At 33.5% G+C, this 18449-nt stretch overlaps 1 protein-coding gene across 18 annotated transcripts in view; it reads left to right on the forward strand.

Moving 5' to 3' along the window:
- FAM172A (family with sequence similarity 172 member A) overlaps positions 1 to 18449 on the forward strand; it is a 523432-nt gene that overhangs the window by 316738 nt on the left and 188245 nt on the right. For all 18 annotated transcript variants that reach the window (XM_033179131.1, XM_033179140.1, XM_033179122.1 and 15 more), the window contains one exon: positions 973 to 1092. In XM_033179131.1, the coding sequence (XP_033035022.1) occupies positions 973 to 1092 (120 nt within the window). The remainder of the gene's footprint in view (positions 1 to 972; positions 1093 to 18449) is intronic.

Below are 18449 nucleotides of genomic sequence, written 5' to 3' on the forward strand. Positions count from 1 at the left end.
ACATCTCAATTGATTCCACCTACACAATTCTGACTGAAAAAATTAAGGTGAAAAAACTTTGTACTCAATGTGTACCAAAACTGTTGCACCCAGATCAGCTGTAGACGAGAGCAGATATTTCAATGGACATTTTTAACAATTTGGATCAAAATAAACATCTCTTTGAGGAATTACAACAGGAGATGAAACATGGCTTTACCAGTACAATCCTGAAGACAAAGCACAATCAAAGTAATGGCTACCAAGAGATGGAAGTGGTCCAGTCAAAACAAAATCTGACTGGTCAAGAGCAAAAGTTCTGGCAGCAGTTTAGGGGGATGCCCAAGGCATTTTGCTTGTTGACTTTCTAGAGGTCCAAAGAACAATAGCATCTGTTTATTATGAAAGTGTTTTGAGAAATTTAGCCCAAGCTTTAGCAGAAAAATGCCTGGGAAAGCTTCATCAGAGAGTTCTCAACCACAAGAATATCCTGCTCATTCCTCTCATCAAACAAGGGTAATTTTGCAGGAGTTTCTCTGGGAAATCATTAGGCATCCACCTTGCAGTCCTGATTTGGCTCCTTCTGACTTTTAGTTTTCTAATCGTAAAAAATGTTTAAGGGCACCACTTTTCTTCAGTTAATAATGTAAAAAAGACTGCATTGATATGGTTAAATTACCAGGACCCTGAGTTCTTTAGGGGTGGACTAAAAGTCGTGTATCACCACTTACAAAAGTTTCTTGATCTTCATGAAATGTTTAGAAATAAAGTTTCTTTTTTTATTTTTCTTTTAATTATATTTTTTACAAACTTTTTGAAGTCCTCTCATATTCTCTAATTTGAATTTTCAGTGTGGTTCTTTTGTATTATGTTTGTTTTGAATGAGCTATAACCATTGTATTTCCTATGCTGTGTATTCAACCATTTAATTGTTGTTTGCTATGATAATAATTAGATACAGTATGTAATATATTACATTTGTTTCCCTTATAGGAAAATGGTTCTCCCGAAGAACATGCAGTCTATGTTTGGGATCATTTCATAGCTCAAGCTGCTGCTGAGAATGTGTTTTTTGTTGCTCACAGCTATGGAGGACTTGCTTTTGTTGAACTGGTAAGTGCATATTTTACTCTTTTTAGTTCTAGTCTCCTTGTAGGTTTATCCCCTCTCCTTTCTTTCTGTTGGTATCAATACTCTTTAGGTTATGTTATAAAGGGTGAAAATAACATATTTTGAGTAAATAATTTTATGATGTTTGAAAAGAATTTATTAATTTATTTATTTTATTATTATTATTAATTTTTGGAGCAGAGTCTTGCTCTGTCGCCAGGCTGGAGGGCAGTGGCACTATCTCAGCTCACTGCAACCTCCGACTCCCTGGTTCAGGCTATTCTCCTACCTCAGCCTCCCAAGTAGCTGGGAATACAGGCACTCACCACCATGCTCAGCTAATTTTTGTATTTTTAGTGGAGACAGGGTTTCACCATGTTGGCCAGGATGGTCTTGATCTCCTGACCTCGTGATCTGCCTGCCTCAGCCTACTAATTTATTTTATGGTGGCAGAGCTTTCTAGTGCTAACCAGAAAGCTTTCTGCCTGTTCCTTGTTTACATATTACTTTTTAATTTCTACATTATAGTGCCAGTTTCCATACATTTCATGATATTTATTGTTTCCTGCTTTATGTATACACCATTCAGGCTTATGTTATCTATAAAGTATTTAAAATTTCAAGAGACCTTTTGAATACTTAATATTTTGATAGTTTTAACCTGACTTGTACTTGATACTTGATCAGAATTTTATATAATTAGTATGAAAACTACCAGAAAGCTTCCATTAATCTGCTTCTAATTAGAATGCATTGCTTGGTCATAGAAATCTTCATATTTCAAAGTAATTTGATACTTAGAGTTAAGATTGTATGTGTGTGACAGAAAAAACCTACCAAATTTCTGAATTCTCCCTGTTTTAGATGCAATATTACAATATCACAATCATGGGCCAACATGGTTAATGTGATATAATCAATTCTAATAATGGATTAATGAAGAATTCATACCTCCCTGTCCGTAATCTCTTATGTTACAGGAAGTTACCAATCTTACCATAAAATTATTAATTTGATAAAAGTGCAGTTGATAATTTTAAATCCAAATTGATCTAAGTGGGCATTAAACCAGAGACACAATATTGATTGCCTAATTTTTATGTTTCTAGACTTTGGCATGTTTTTCTCTGACATGGAAATTGAATATATTTCCATGACCTTTTCAACCTTCCTATGTCTTATTGCTTACCCACTTGATTTAGTTATAAAACTGGTAGTGACATCTGAGAATATTTTAGCTGACCTAACTCTACAAGTGCTTCTGCTGTCTTAAGATCAATAAATCATTAAGTTAAATCATTTATTTCCTAAATTTATTTCAGTTTTTAGGGATTATTTTCAACTAATTTTAACTATGCTGAATTAATTTATTTATTTTGATATATAATGGATATCTTAAGATAGCTCTTTAGCACACTAGTATGATGTACTTTTTAAAATATGAATGTTGTTTTTCAAATAATTCCTTTCAATCCCTACAGATATAGATATATAGCTATATAGATATATATATATCTGTATCTCCATAGATATAGATTATATATAGCTTATTTTTTCTTTGTAAGCTGTTAAATTACTTAAAGCATGAAATTTCTTGACTTGTAGAGTGACTTAAAATATGTCTGAAAGTCTGCAAGGCTAATCAAATTTTAGAGTTCTATAAAACATAAATTCCCATTTTTTAACTTTAAGACAATTTACGAAAACCTTTACACACCAAACTTAAAATTTACATGCCTTTTGGACAGTTTTTAAAATGAACTGAAGATGCCAGAGTTAACAGATGACCAGTGTGTCAGTCCTATTTTGCCCGTCCTGCTTGTCACACACTGGTGGATATTTCTCCACTTTTGTTCCACTTTAATATAAAGCACACAGATGTTTCAGAACAAGACTTGACTTCTGACCTTGAGGCTATTAGGGTCAGGGTCCTCAGGGCCTGTGAAATTATCACAAGCTGAGCTAAAGTTTTTCTCCATCACAGGAAGTAACCAGTAAGTAAGAAGTTAAAAAGGAGCTTTGTCAGAGAGACAAGATGGTCTCAGTAAGGGTCAGCTTCTGTAGTCTGCTATCTCTGCAGGAGGCACATGCATGGGAGGAGGAATATAATATAACCACTGGCACATCACATATCTGTCAGGCAACACCAGGGCTGAGAAGTCTATTTAATGTAATATATGTTGTTTAGGTTTTAAAGTATTAATGGCAATTATCTCATCATCTTCTTTTTTTTTTTTTTTTTTTTTGGGCTACTTTTTTGTGAAATAACTTTGATTGGGGATATGTAATGGAAGCATACAGATGGTGGCAAATGAATAAAGACTGGTTCCTGACCTAATACAGTGAATTCCTTTAAGCAAATAACATTGTGCCCTGATGAATTTTACATTATTTTTTGACAAATTTGATTAATACATTTAAGTTCACTGTGTTTTTGTTTGAAAGGCTTTCTAAAATATAGTATTGTTAAATAATAAACATTGAAATGTTTTTAGAGCCTTTGCTTTTGCCTAAAACTGATAAAAAGGTTATTCAGTTTTAGGCAAAAGCAAAAGATTTAAAAACTCATGGTGTTAAAATGTTGATAAATATGTATTTTTCAGGACTTTTCAACATAACTGTACTGTATGAATTGTTTTACTTTCATTCAAACTTTTAATATTAACTTTACAAGCAAGTAAATTGTAAAGATTAATATATAAATCTTAAATTATGATTGGGGTTTTTGTCCCCATAGTGCATTATACATGTCAGATAGTAAATCCTTTGGATTTCAGTCATTTAAATTGTCATAAAATTTTACTTTTGATTGAAGATCACACACACACACACACACACATTTCTTAGGGAACAGTCTTAGTTTGTAGCATCATGTTTGAATGCATGGAAATTGTTTTTCTACCATTGTCATATCAGTTCACATTCTTCTTTATGTCATGAATTTCAGAAAAAAATTGTTTTAAATGTAAATTGTAGCAAGTATAGTTTCACCAATAAATGCAATTACTTATGCTTTAATATTTTGCTAATTGTTGTTTTTGAAAAGTGAGAACATAATTTACTATTATATCCTATCTTAAAGTGTTGAATTTATCCTGAAGAATATCTTATAATCAGAGATTTATTTTCAAAACCAATATTCATTTTATGATAGTAAATCTTAGAACTTGATTAGATCTAACCATATTAAAAGACAGTATACATTTTACTATAAGAAGAAGAAACATGACATTAAAAGTATGCTATTAACTGCTTTTACTTTCACCGTATGGTAACAACTCAAATTTCCAATTCTCTAAACTTTCTGTGTTCCTAGTAAAAATAAATTTTGATAAGACAACCCTCTTGATTGTAGGATTTAGTCACTAAAGACAAAAGGAAAGCCCTGTTTCATCTCATGAATTGGTAATGAACTTTTAAAAGTAATATATCTGCCTCTGTTATCTTTTCGGTATACTTAAAGTTATGCCAGTATGTAAAGTTACAGTTATTAAACCATCATTTACAAAGCCTGAAATTCCTTAGAAATTTTACTTTACACATAATAGAAGTAGTAACCATAATTAGAATGTATTTACCAAATTCATCTGGAAAGAAATCTACAAATAATGCAACTTACTTTTGCCTTATATTACTTGTAAAAAATTCAGGCTCATTTTTTGAAAATTAACTGTCATTTTAAAACAAGTCAGTTTTTGACCTTCTTCATCATCATTTTCTCCAGCCACTATGATGAAGTGATTTCGTCGCTTTTATTGTTGGCCATTTCAGAGTGTTTGGCTCTTATCTTTCCAGGTGATCAGTTTGGCAATATCAAGTAAACTTAAATTTTTTATTTAATTTGGAAATTAACAGGCTTTATTTATCAATGCCCAGTTATTGATCTCAGCGCACCTTACCTTCCCTGTTTGCAGTGCTCAATATATCAATTTGAATGGAAATCTCTTTGCTTAGCCAAAACAAGAGGATTCATATATTTTTGTAAAACATGTTAAGTAATTTAAGTAAATATATTTCATTAGTTTATTGAATCATCTCAGCTGATACAAATTTTGTGTTTTTCTTATTACTTTTATTTCCTTTTCAATGTTGTTAGTAGTATATTCACAACCATCATTAAAAAATCACTTAGAAATGTGTGAAAACAGCTCCTTTTGAAAGTGTATCGCTACCCACTTTTGATTTTGGTTTCTCCATGCTTGTCAGCACTTGATTGGCACCTCACTTGCATGTGAATTAAGGAATGAAGGGAACTCTATTTTCATGCCATTGTTCCATGCTGGGCTCCCTGGCCTCCAGGCAGCCTAAGCTGCCCTTCAGCAGCTGATAGAGGACTGGTTTTTGGACATAGCTGTGTGAGGACACTCAACCTCTCTCTACTCTCAGTAGATTTTTTAAAATTGCCTGGAGCATGATTTGGATTTACACTGAAGAGAAAATGGAACTAAAATAATTAGTCTTTTACATCAGCTAACTATGACCTTAAAGAAGTGTCATTTATATTTTGTCTGTAAGGAACAAAGTAAATTGGATATTGGTAAGATATCTACATAATGTGATCAATGAGAAGAGCTAAAAGTTGAGCTGCTGAGAGTCAAAAATTGAGGGAAATTAAAATAAGGGAGGTAAGCAAGAAAAACGGAATCATAATGGTATCCAGATAACTCAGGCCAAAAATACTCTTATAAACCTACTTTAAAAATCTAGGTAATTCAGTAAAAATAATTTGCCATTTGTAATATATCTTCAAGATAATTAGTTTTGTTAAAGTTATCTTTTGTGTCCAATCTTACATCTTGAGGATAAAGAGTCTAATATTGCTCTTATCTCAAGTTTGAAAGTAATATATATTATAACAACATGAGTAGTCTTAAATATCTGCACAGTTAGCCAACATATAAAGTTTAACCCTTAACTGTTTTACTAACTAAATTTATTAATTCTCCCTGCTCTCCATTTAAATATTGACGGATTTGAGAATTCTACCTAATCAGTTACTCCACATTAGACAGTGTTACTTTTTTCGTTCTGGTGTAAGACTTTTATAGACTCCTTGTTGCTGGCATGCACAGCTCTCAGTCTGGAAAGATTGCTTCTCTATGACACACTCTTGTAGGTATAGTCTTTTCAATAAAATAAGAAAATGACTAAATTATAATACAACTAAATTAATATTATAATAATATCCTTACAATGTTATATGGCAGTCTATGAAATAAGTCTAGAAAACTTTCCATTTCATCCCCAGTCGGTTCAACTTCACCTTTCATTTAATAATTAGCTTATGTTTGCTTGTTTACATTTTTTAAACTTTTTTTTCCTGAGGTAAATTTTACATACTTTTATCAAGATACAATGGAGATTTATTGAGCTTTATTGAAATGTAATTTACATGCCATAAAATTCATCCTTTAAATAAAGTGTACAGTTCAAAGGCTTTTTGCATATTTGCAGACTCGTACAACTATCATTACTATCTAATTTTAGAACATTTTTATCACCCCAAAAGAAATTCCATAACCATTTCCCATTTCTCCCCATACTTACAATCCTGCCAGCAGTGTATGACGGTTCCACTTTCTGCACATCTTCACCAGCGCTTATTATTATCTGTCTTTTTTTTATGTTAGCTATCCTACTAGGTGTGAAGTGGCATCTCACTGTAGTTTTTTTTTTTTTTTTTTCATTTCTCTGATGAATAATGATGTTGAACCTCTTTTTATGTGCTGTTGGCCATTTGTATTTTTTTTAGAGAAATGTCTACTCACATCCTTTGCTCATTTTTAATTGGATTATCGTTTTATTTTTGATTTTTTCATAGATCTTTATATATTGGTACAAATCCCTTATCAACAAATGATTGTGAAAAGTTTCTCCCATTCTCTGGATGACTAATTCACTTTCTTGATGATTTCCTCCGAAGTACAGAAGTTTTAATTTTGATGAAGTTCAATTCATCTAGTTTTTGTTTTTGTCATTTAAGCTAGTTTTTGTATACTGTGCGAAGTAAGGGTCCAATTTAATTCTTTTGAATATGGATATTTAGTTATCCCAGCACCATTTATTGAAAAAGAATCTTCTTTGATTTGTCTTAGCATCCTTGTCAAAATCCATAGACTATAAATGTAAGGATTTGCTTCTGGACTGTATTTTATTCTCTATATATGCCTGTCCTTATACCAGTACCACACTGACTTGATTACTGTAGCTTTGTGGTAAGGTTTGAAATCAGGGAGTAGATCCTCCAACTTTGTTCATTCTTTTTCAAGATGATTTTGGCTATTCTAGTTCGCATTTCCATATGAATTTTAGGACTGATTTGTTAATTTCTGCAAAAGTAAAAAAGGAGCAGAGATTTGTATTGGGATTGACTAAATAGGTTAATTTGAGGAGTGTTGCCATCTTGACAATCTTAAGTCTTCTAATCCATGACAGTGGGCTTTCTTTCCATTTATTTAGGTCTTCTTTCAAAAACGCTTTGTTGTTTTCAGTGTACAAGCCTTAAGCTTCTTCTCTTGTATTTATTTCTAAGTATTTGATTCTTTTTGAAGCTATTCTAACGGAAATTTTCTTAATTTTATTTTCATATTCAGTACTACTAGAGACATGATTGATTTTTATATATTAGTCTTGTATTTTGCAACCTTGCTGAATTCACTATTTTTAGTTCTAATCTGTGTGTGTGTGTGCACACGCATGTGTGTGTATTCCTTAGGAGTTTTCATATTCAAGATCATATCATTCGTGAATACAGATAGTTTTACTTCTCCCTTTTCAATCTGAATGCATGTTTATCTAATTAATTTGTATATTTTTGGTTTTTTGCCAAACTCCCCTGGCTAGAACCTCTAGTACAAGGTTGAATAGAGGTGGCTGGCGTGGACATCCTTGTTTTGTTCCTGATCTTAAGAGGAAATTGTTCAGTATTTGATCATTTAGTATGATATTAGTTGTGATTGTTTTCATTCCTGATAGATTATTTTCCTTAAGAACCTAGTGTGCTCCTTAATGTTTATATCCTTTTATATCCTTCAGGCACACCAAGTTTCGATTGTTTTGAAGGCTGCTGAGATGGAGAAAAAATTCACTAATCTTTAATAGGGATCTTTTTGTAGAATAAAGGACCCATATTACTCCATTGGAATTACCTTTGGAAGAGGTTTTTCTTAGTGTCCACATAGTAGATGAGCTGCATTCAGGCCCTACTGCCTTCCCTGCATGTTTGTAGCTGAAAGATTGGTCACTCTGTCTCCTGGTTCCACAAAGACTGCTAGGAAACCAAGGATTGACTGGCAAAATTAGCACAATAACAAGTTAAGGAGAACTCAAAGGAATTGACATATTAATTTGTTAAATATAAATCATTACATAAGAAATATTTCTTTTTTATTAGTATTATAAGAGATCTTAATGATAGATTTTGTATTTTACTGCAAATATGAGACCGTGATTGACTATTATAAGCCTTTTATAAAGGAATGTAGAAAAACACACTTCAGTTTATAATAGGGCTGTTTTTACTGTTCTTGTATCCTTAAAATGATCATTCATTGTAAGCCCGCTCCTAAATAAAATTCCCAGTCACAGTAACACCTCAGTCATCTCAAATTGGAAAGGACTTCTAGGGGACAAAAAAATTGACAGTCAAAGCCATGTAACTTTTAAAAGTTAGGAACCAATCCTTATTAAATAATTTATTCAAATTAACTCAGGAGAGCCAGGTAGATTTAGACTCAAAGCATACTAGGTCTTTGTTAAGGGAAGGCTTGAGGGAACAAGGGTGGAAGCCAAATTTGGGTAAAGATCTTATTACTAGAGTTCAGAATAGTTTCAGGAGGAGCTACTTCAGCTGTAGAGGTTGGCTTTAGAGGGAATAGAAGGTCAGCTGTCACTAGGGAGTTATCAGAGTATGGTAAGCTCAGGTTTGAATCAGGAAGTACAGTCTGGTTGTGGGGAACAGAAAATCAAGGCAATGGATAATGACCGAGCAAACAGAATCTAGTAATTGGTTTTAAGAGTGCCTATTTTCCTTCACCATACCCCACCTCACTCCTTTATAGGAAATGAAGGAGAAAAAAATAAACAGGATCCAGTACCAGGGGGAGGATTAACAAAGTAAGATTTAAGGCTTCACTCATTGCCTGGGAATTCCAAAATGGAATCTTTTTCAGAGAAAGAAATAGGCTATAATCATAGGCATAAAAATCAGAAGGATTGTGAACAAATCAAGACAGAAGTCTGATTATGTGGCTTAGATTAGAATGGAATAGAGTAGAATACTGCATTCTGAGGACATTTAAAATACCATGGACTGATCTTTGGTACCCTGGTTATCCGGTTTCTGTGGCAATAAAGGAGATGGAGAGGAAGGGCTATCATTTTTCCTTGTCTTATGGCCAAATGTTCACACTATGGGTCTAATACCTTCTTTGGTCTCAGAGCAACAAAGTGATACTCTCCTAGGTCTCTGTGATTTTAACTTTGAGAGTTGGAGATTTTTAACCCCTACATGTATATCAATTGTCTCTCACTTCATATTTTTTGTTACAGGTTTTTAGCACTTTTATTGAATAAATTTAGCTCACAATAAGGCCACCAGAACCACAACACTTTGACTTTGTGGCTTGAAAGGGTTTCTTGGCTGGACATCGAGGCTCATGCCTGTAATCCCAACTCTTTGGGAGGCTGAGGCAGGAGGATTTCTTGAGGCCAGGAGTTTGAGACCACTCAGGGCAACGTAGGAAGACCTCGTCTGTACAAAACTTTTTAAAAAGAAATTAGCCAGACATGTGGTACATGCCTGTAGTCCCAGATATTTGTGGCGCTGAGGCAGGAGGATTGCATGAACCCAGGAGTTTGAAGCTGCAGTGAGCTATGATCACATCACCACACTCCAGCCTGGGCAATGGAGCAAGACTTTGTCTCCAAAAACAAGCAAACAAAAAAAGTGTTTTCTTGGAGTTAAGATTGAATATTATGCCCTCAAGGCAGGAAATGTTTCCAAAAATTGTTATTAAAGATAATTACTGATTCAGTTGAACACACCCACTCCATACAAGTACTGGGGAAACATTAGAAACATGATCTCTGGCCTCAAGAAGGTTTTAGTCTAAACAGGAAACATTTTTAAACAAAGATAGTAACATAGGGGTTATTTGTGAAGTGGGATAATAGCTAAGAGGTCATTATGTTAAGGTCCACAGTATAAAGATCCATACGGTAAATTTGTCTTAGAGGTAAGTACTAGGAAAAATTGTTTGTATAGATGAACTGATATGTTCTTTTTGTTAGAAAATAATAACTATGTAATACATTTTTGCCTTTCCTAGAAACCCAGAGCTATGGTTAGTTTTCCATTTCAGTAATTTATTCTCAGCCTCAGTCTCCTATTCATTGTCCTAATACATAGTTATCTTTTGCTTGATGCAACCTTAGAATCCTTTTTTTAACTGGCAGAAAATTAAATGACAAATGTATTATTTTCATTGGATTGTGTCATGCTGCCTAGCCCAGCTGGGCATACAATGAGTATATACTCAAGAAATAGTTGTTGATCCTAGATTTATTTATAAATGAATTATCAGGACCAGATCTCAAATGGTGCTATGTTGTGTCAAAATGAAGAAAGTAAAGCCTGAGCCACAAGATAGAGAAAGAAGATGGACAAGAGAAAAAATTGATCATTTAAGTTGAAAAACAGGGGCATTGAGTCAATCTCACTGATTGTACAGAAGGTACAGTCTGTGGCCCTGAAATTTTGAACCCTTAGAAGCACTGTTAATGGAAATTGATTAGGAATTCAACTAAGAAGATACTGAAATCTCTAATCAAAGAAACTAGCAGAACCTTATTTGAACCCCAAATTTCAGTTATGTTTTCTGTGATTACATTGAGTAAGTTAAGGCTCATATCCTCTAGAAATTAGTTTGCTTATTTAAGTATTTATTATTTGGTCATTTTGGGCTCCTGTAACAAAAATATTATAGACTATGTGGCTTATACAACAAACATTTGTTTCTCACAGTTCAGGAGGCTAGGAAGCCCAAAATCAAAGTACCAGCAGATCCAGGCTCTAATGAGGGCATGCTTCCTGTCTTACAGACAGTTGCCTTCTCACAGTCCCATCTTCTTTCCATGTAGGTCAAACTAACAGTTTTCCTGCTGGGATATTTGATGAAGTTTGTAGTTCACACCCATGCTAATCTCCCTAACAGATGTTTGGTCAGCCACATCCTTAGTGCTCTCTTCAGAACATCCTTTCTCTTTTGTTCAATATGGATAGGCTGAGAATTTCCCAAATCTATATGCTCTCTGTCCTTTTTTCTTAATAATTCCTTGCTCATTTCTCTCTTCTTGCATTTTCACTATAAGCAATCAAGAGGAACCAAGCTGCTTCTCTAACACTTTACTTAGAAACCTCCTCAGCTAAATATTCAATTTTATTGTCACAAGTTCTACCTTCTAGCAAACACTAAAACACACAATTCAGCCAAGTTATTTGCCACTTTATCTCAAGCATTGCCTTTTCTCCATTGTCCAGTAACATATTTCTCATTTTCATCTGAGACCTCATCAGAATTGACTTTAAAGTGCATATTTCTACTGGTGGTATAACAGAAATGCCATAGACAGGTGGTTTAAACAACATTTATTTCTCTTAGCTCTGGAGACTGAGAAGTACTAGATAAGGGTGTTAACATGGTTGGGATTCATTGAGGGCCTTCTTGGTTTGCCTATAGCCATGTTCTCATGGTGTCCTCAAATGGCAGAAAGAGGGAGAGAAAGCTCTAGTTTCTTCCTCTTCTTATAAGGACACTAACCCCATCTTGGGGGCTCCATCCTCATGGTGTCTTCTACATCTAGTTACCTCTCAAGATTAGTGTATTCAGATTTCTTCTTAGTTTTTCCATACCTTATATGATTTTTTTCTCATGAAGAAGCTTGTTAAAGAGCATTGGAATACAAATAAAAATTGCTGTTCAATATTTTAGTGACAATTTTATAATTGAGTCAGATGATTTAAATGAATATGTAGTCACAAATAGGCATATTAAACTTCTAATATTTGTGCCTAAATAGGCATATTAAACTTCTAATATGCCTATTTGTTCCTAAATTTCCAGAAATCTCAGTATCTAACTTCTGACATCTTTCTCCAAATTTCCATACTGCATTCACCAGACAACTGCATTAGAAGAAAAACTTTGTATTTAATCTTTCTGCACTGGGCAGAAAGATAAAACACACTCAGCTTTCTCCTATGGTAGAAATTCCCAGTCTTGACTCCTTTCCAGTTGGGATTTAAGTGTAAATGTTGATTTTCTAAAGGTTTCTAATAGCCTGTCTGCTGATAACAAAGAAACCTTGACTTTCTCCATCAAATGATGCCCTGTAAAAATAAAATAATGTGAGATCAGTGGCCTATATATTACCATTGTATTACTGGTCAGTTTATCTCAGAAAAAAATTCCTGTTCCAATATCATTGATAGTGTAATGAAAGTTTCTACCACTGTTGTAGGCTCAGCCTCAAATTTTCAGGTTTGCTTCCTATTACACATTGTAGGGCATCTATCCAAATATTAAACATATTTATATTATGTCTACATATTAAATACGTAGTAATATATTAGATATCTTTAGTATATTGTAAACTTTAACGTCTGGTAGCATGTGTGTTTACTCTAAGATCTCACAGTAGATTCTCAGAACAGATACCTTCATATCCAATTACTGTGTTAAGAGTTCTGCCTCACTCTCAGAGTTCTGTCATTGCTATCATTATAGAATACATGTAATCTGTCAGCCAGCCATGATGGCCTAAGACATGACTGGGTCAAGAACAGTTCTAAAAAATTCATAATAGTGTCTTTAAGGATAAACTTTTAAAATAGAACTAGCATTTATGAGTATCTTACAAATTAGAAGGCAGTGGCATCATCTTCATGCTGATCATCAGCATCTCTCATGCTTAAATGATAATGCACTGGGTGCTGTCCTGAGCAATTTGTCTACTTTATCTCATTTAATCCTCATAGCAATTTTATGAGATACTGTTATCCCCATTTTACAGATGAGAAACATGAAATATGTATTTCTCCCATTAAAAGTATGACCTCACTTTGTAACAGTTGGATTTTTGTTTTCCTTCTCATCAAGAAACTGTGAAAAATAAATAAGTAGTGTATTGTACTAATTGTAGTGACTTTTAACCCTCAGACAACTTCCTGGTTTTTCACATCTTTCAGGATTCAATTCTACATTTCTCTGTTGAGTTATATGATTATTCACTTTTATTCTATCTTTATTGCTTATTCTTTTTGTGCCTTCCAACTAAGGCTTTCAATTTTAATTGATTTTTAATTACTCAAACTAGTGAAGGGGAAATAAGGTGTGGAAAATGTAAAACATAGACAATCTCCAAATCATTTATATTTAAATTTTGAATATGTTTTGACATGGTGCTCTGGAAATTTAGTTTAAGCAGGAAAATTGAAAACACTTGATGAGGATCTGGAACATAGATGAGTTTCGTTGGCCAAGCCCCTGGTTGGCTCTTTTTTGCGACTCATTCCATGCTGGAAAAAGACAGCTGTCTTCTAATACCAGCTAAATTGAATTGACCTTTCACATTCAATGGAACAGTCTCTGCTATCAGCATTTGCTCCTTCATGTTATCCATATCTATAAGTTACACCTGGAAGTAATTGCTTGCACCTACCAAGTACCAGGCATTGTTTTAAGTGCTTTACAAATATTAACTCATGTAGCCCTTATAACAACCCTATGATGTAACTACGTTATTATCCTCAGTTACATACGAGGAAACTAACATCAGTTGCATATGAGGAAACTAACCTACAGAAATACTAAGTAACTTACCTAAGATCACATGACTGACTAGTGAGGGAGCCAGAATTGAAACCCAGGCTTTCTGGCTTCAAAGTCCATGCTCATAACCACCATGCTATACTGTCACTCAAAAAAAAGAGCACTATATTAGGCAGGACTGTTGTACATTTGGTCATTAAACATTATTTATGCCAGGTACAGTGGCTCACACCTATAATCCGAGCTTTTTTAAATAGCTGGATATGATGATGCATGCCTGTAGTCTCAGCTACTCAGGAAGCTGAGGTGGGAGGATTGCTTGAGCCTAGGAGCTCAAGGATACAGTGAGCCGTGGTTGCACCACTGTACCGTAGCCTGGATGACAGAGCCAGACCCTGTCTCCAAAAACAAAACAAAACAAAACCATTATTTGGCAAGGCATTGTACAACCTAAGTTTAACTCTGTCAGGTAGGTATGATGAGCCTTGTTTGACAGATAGAAAGATTGAGGAACCTGTCCAAGATTGCACAAAGGACAGAATTAGGATGAAAGTCTAAGTCAGCATAGTCTCAGCACCAGTCAGTTTCCCTATGACACACACTTCATTCTAATTGGGTTTAAAAAAAAAAAAAAAAAAAACTACACAACATAAATTTGTAATAAATTAGGACATTTTTAATTGGTGAGGGAACTCTTCATTTAAAGAAATTTTGCCGGCCGTGCGCGGTGGCTCAAGCCTGTAATCCCAGCACTTTGGGAGGCCGAGACGGGCGGATCACGAGGTCAGGAGATCGAGACCATCCTAGCTAACACGGTGAAACCCCGTCTCTACTAAAAAATACAAAAAACTAGCCGGGCGAGGTCGTGGGCGCCTGTAGTCCTAGCTACTCGGGAGGCTGAGGCAGGAGAATGGCGTGAACCCGGGAGGCGAAGCTTGCAGTGAGCTGAGATCCGGCCACTGCACTCCGGCCTGGGCGACAGAGCGAGACTCCGTCTCAAAAAAAAAAAAAAAAAAAAGAAATTTTGCCTTTTAATTTGTGAAGCACAAAAGTCTTTGGAAGGCTAAACATCATACCTGATACCCAACTTTTAAATTGAAAATGTGCTTTTAAAAGCAAGAAACACACATTGTACAAATTGATATCAAAAAATACAGAATTTCTTTACTCAATGCTTATCACAATGCCAGCACATATCAAATATTAGGTGATGATATTCTAAAATTGTTTTTCTTTTATTTTTTTCCTATATATTGGAGAAAATATAATGATTTAAATATTTTAACAAGACGTGAAACCATAGTTGCTTGGTCTTTTGTATTTTACTTACTGTAAATTGGAGTTTACATTTCACTGTGAATACCAGACAACTCAAAATTCCTATATTTGAAATTAAAATAGGAAAAAGGGAAACATTTGAGTCCCTATAATTAACCTGCTACTTCATGCCTTTCTGATTTATTGTAAGCACTTCATCTGATATCTAATACTTGAAAAGCTATAAAAGAGTATTATATTACTTTGATTTTTTTTATCTCTGTGCTTTCCCCACATAAAATAGTAAAGTTTTTTTTAAAGCTTTGAGTCTAACAGGATCAAATGAATGACATGTTTAGTTATGCCTTAGGAAAAAATCTTACTAGAGTAAACTGAAACTTAAAATCTTACCAATATAGAAATCACTAGAAATGTTACAAATAAAAAGCATGCTTTGTTTATCCTACATAGTTTCTTTTTAAAAATATTTTATTTATTTTTCAATCTTTTAGGTTCAGGCGGTACATGTGCAGGTTTGTTACATGGCTAAACTGCATGTCACTGGGGTTTGGTGTACAAATGATTTTGTCACCCAGGTAGTGAGCATAGTACCGATATATCGTGCATAGTTTCATATTCCTTTCCACTGACTAAATAAGTGTTTTAAGATGTCTACGTCCTTTTAATAGCTAAGTAAACTGCTTCAAATTGTGAAATACAGTAGATGACTGATTTTCATATTTCATATAGTGTTTTGCCAAGGAATATCCCATACATCAATAGCTAAAAGAAGAATCATATAATTTATTTTAATATTAGAAATATTTGCTACATACCTGATTGAAAATACATCTACAGCTAAATTTTCAAATTTAAAATTCCAGCGTAGAAGACAATTAAAGTAAATGTATTAATATATATTTACAGAGTTTTCTTATTTGCTTTGTAGTATCTATATTATAGTTGCTAGCATAATTCCTATTAAAAATATTTTGATTTTTTAACTTATAAAAGGCTCTTTAAAACATGAAATTCCTAAGAAACAGTTGGTTTTAATAAAAACAAAAAATAAAAATATTTAGAGAAAAATTTTACACTTAGTTATTTATTCCTGAGTATTTGAATGGAGCATTTTTGATACAGCCTTATAAATTACCTGACTTGCCTTCAAGACCCTTTCTTTGACAGGGATAGAGAGAGAACTTTGTATACTCACTTTGTGTACTAACTAGGTCTTAAGGTTATTTTACATTCTAATCAGATTTTTAAGAGATTCATGGAAATACAACCATTAACTTTAAAACAAAAACTGTTTCTGTATCAATACATTAAACACTATAGAGAATAATCTTTGGTGATAGGGTGAGTTTTTAGTGAATGATGACTATAATTTTACATTTTGAATGATTTCTCCCATAACATTTTTATTTTATTCTATGTTCAAAAACTACCTGAGATTGTATGTGGGTTTTTTTTTTTTTTTAGATTATTTCCTGTTCTCAAATACAAACATACTTAAAACTTAACCTTCTGAAATGTCAGCAAAATTCAGCTATGCCAAGAAATTTTAAAAAATCAGAATTTTATTTGCACAGTCTTAAAAGTAATGCTGAGTATTTCTCCCATGATGTTTTCTTCCATTTTACTGCACTCCAGATTCCAGGAAGAGTTTTTAACTAGTTATTAAAAATAACCCATTTTAAGAATTTGTGGGCAGTGTGAGATATTCATCAGTATATATTTACTGTCTGAAGCTGATATAGCTGTAAGGTTTTTTATATCCAATTGATCTATTGCGCATGTTCCCTCCCTAGGTTGCAGGACGTGCTTCTATTTGCATAAGGCCCTGGGCAAGGTTTTTTCTTGCATTGATTGGCCTGTCCAAGGCAGCCTGATGGTGTTCTCGCATTGATCACTTTGTCTTTTCTTGGAAGACAGTGTTACACTGAGTTCATCTCAAACATTCTAGGGAGAAGGTAAAACTTTACTGCAGATGTCTCAATTTTATTCAGATGTTTCTTTGAGTATAGGCCCTTTTTGCAAGGATAAGTATTGCTTTTTTTCCCCTAATTTAGATGTTTCTGCAGTTTGAGTGCACTGTAGACTAGATTATATTTGAAAAAGCTACGTTAAAGAAAATTGCTAGAGTATATGCCATTTATCTTGTACTATTTTTGTTTTTAAAACAGTGTATCTTGCTTCCAGCTTGAAACCATTTTCTTTAAACATGATCTCTTAAACCTAGATGTAAACTAAAATTTACTGGTGTTTGCAATAGGTTAACACTTCTCTTTACTAACTTTATATACATTATAGATTCCTTAGTTTCAGTGGGACATGCATTGCTTTATGTGTTGAAGAAAATAAGGAGTTTGATTAGTTTCTCTATGAAACAGTGGTCCAGGATGACTTGCCTGGTGCTATTCATTATTATAAATAATGTTAATGTGAATAGTACAAATTTGTCAAATATGGAAATGATTAAGCAGCTATATATCAATTAGAGGTAAAATATATTTTGTATCATAACTTATAAAATAGTCGTGTTACCTTGTGACAATGGAAACCAGAACTTGAGGATTTTTCAACCTAATCTGTGAGAAATTGAGCAATGAATGTTTTACAGCTTAGCACTCTTTATTGGCTGGTCCTTAAATCAACATTTATATGATCTGCCAAAAAGCATATTTGCCTACACAGCTAATTATCAAGAAAATGCCCATTACCTCCAACCTATTAGCTATGCATTTAGTGAGGAACTGGTGAGACAAATGTAGGATTCTGTCAAGATGCAGGACAATATCCTCCTCCAGACCAGTTTTCTGTTTCATCAAAGCCTATGTGAATTCATAAGAAGGTTACTTTTGGCAAAGATTTAGAAATGTGTCATGGCTGAATTTGATTATTGTGTGGTTATAATTAAATTCTGCTACCATAATTCATAATGGTTTTAGAAAGCATATTTAGTACCTCCTTCTACAAATCAGGACATTTTTGTGTATACTGTTTTTTAGCAGGTCACTATTTCTGAATATTGTTAAAGTGTAGAAATTAAATTTTACAGAAAAACATGACATCAGCGATTTCACTCAGTGATGTCACTAGTGTCACTCTATATCATAAGCCATAGAAATATCTTTCTACTTTAATAATTCTGTTTCATAAAATTTGATACTAATATGTTAGAGATCATATTTCTTTTGTTTACTTTAGAAATTCTGGAATTCATACTTTAAAAACTCTGGAGTGAATTAAATGTTTATTATACAAGAG

The sequence above is a fragment of the Trachypithecus francoisi genome, unplaced genomic scaffold (assembly GCF_009764315.1).
Source record: "Trachypithecus francoisi isolate TF-2019V2 unplaced genomic scaffold, Tfra_2.0 Lachesis_group2, whole genome shotgun sequence".
NCBI classification, from domain to species: Eukaryota; Metazoa; Chordata; class Mammalia; order Primates; family Cercopithecidae; genus Trachypithecus; species Trachypithecus francoisi.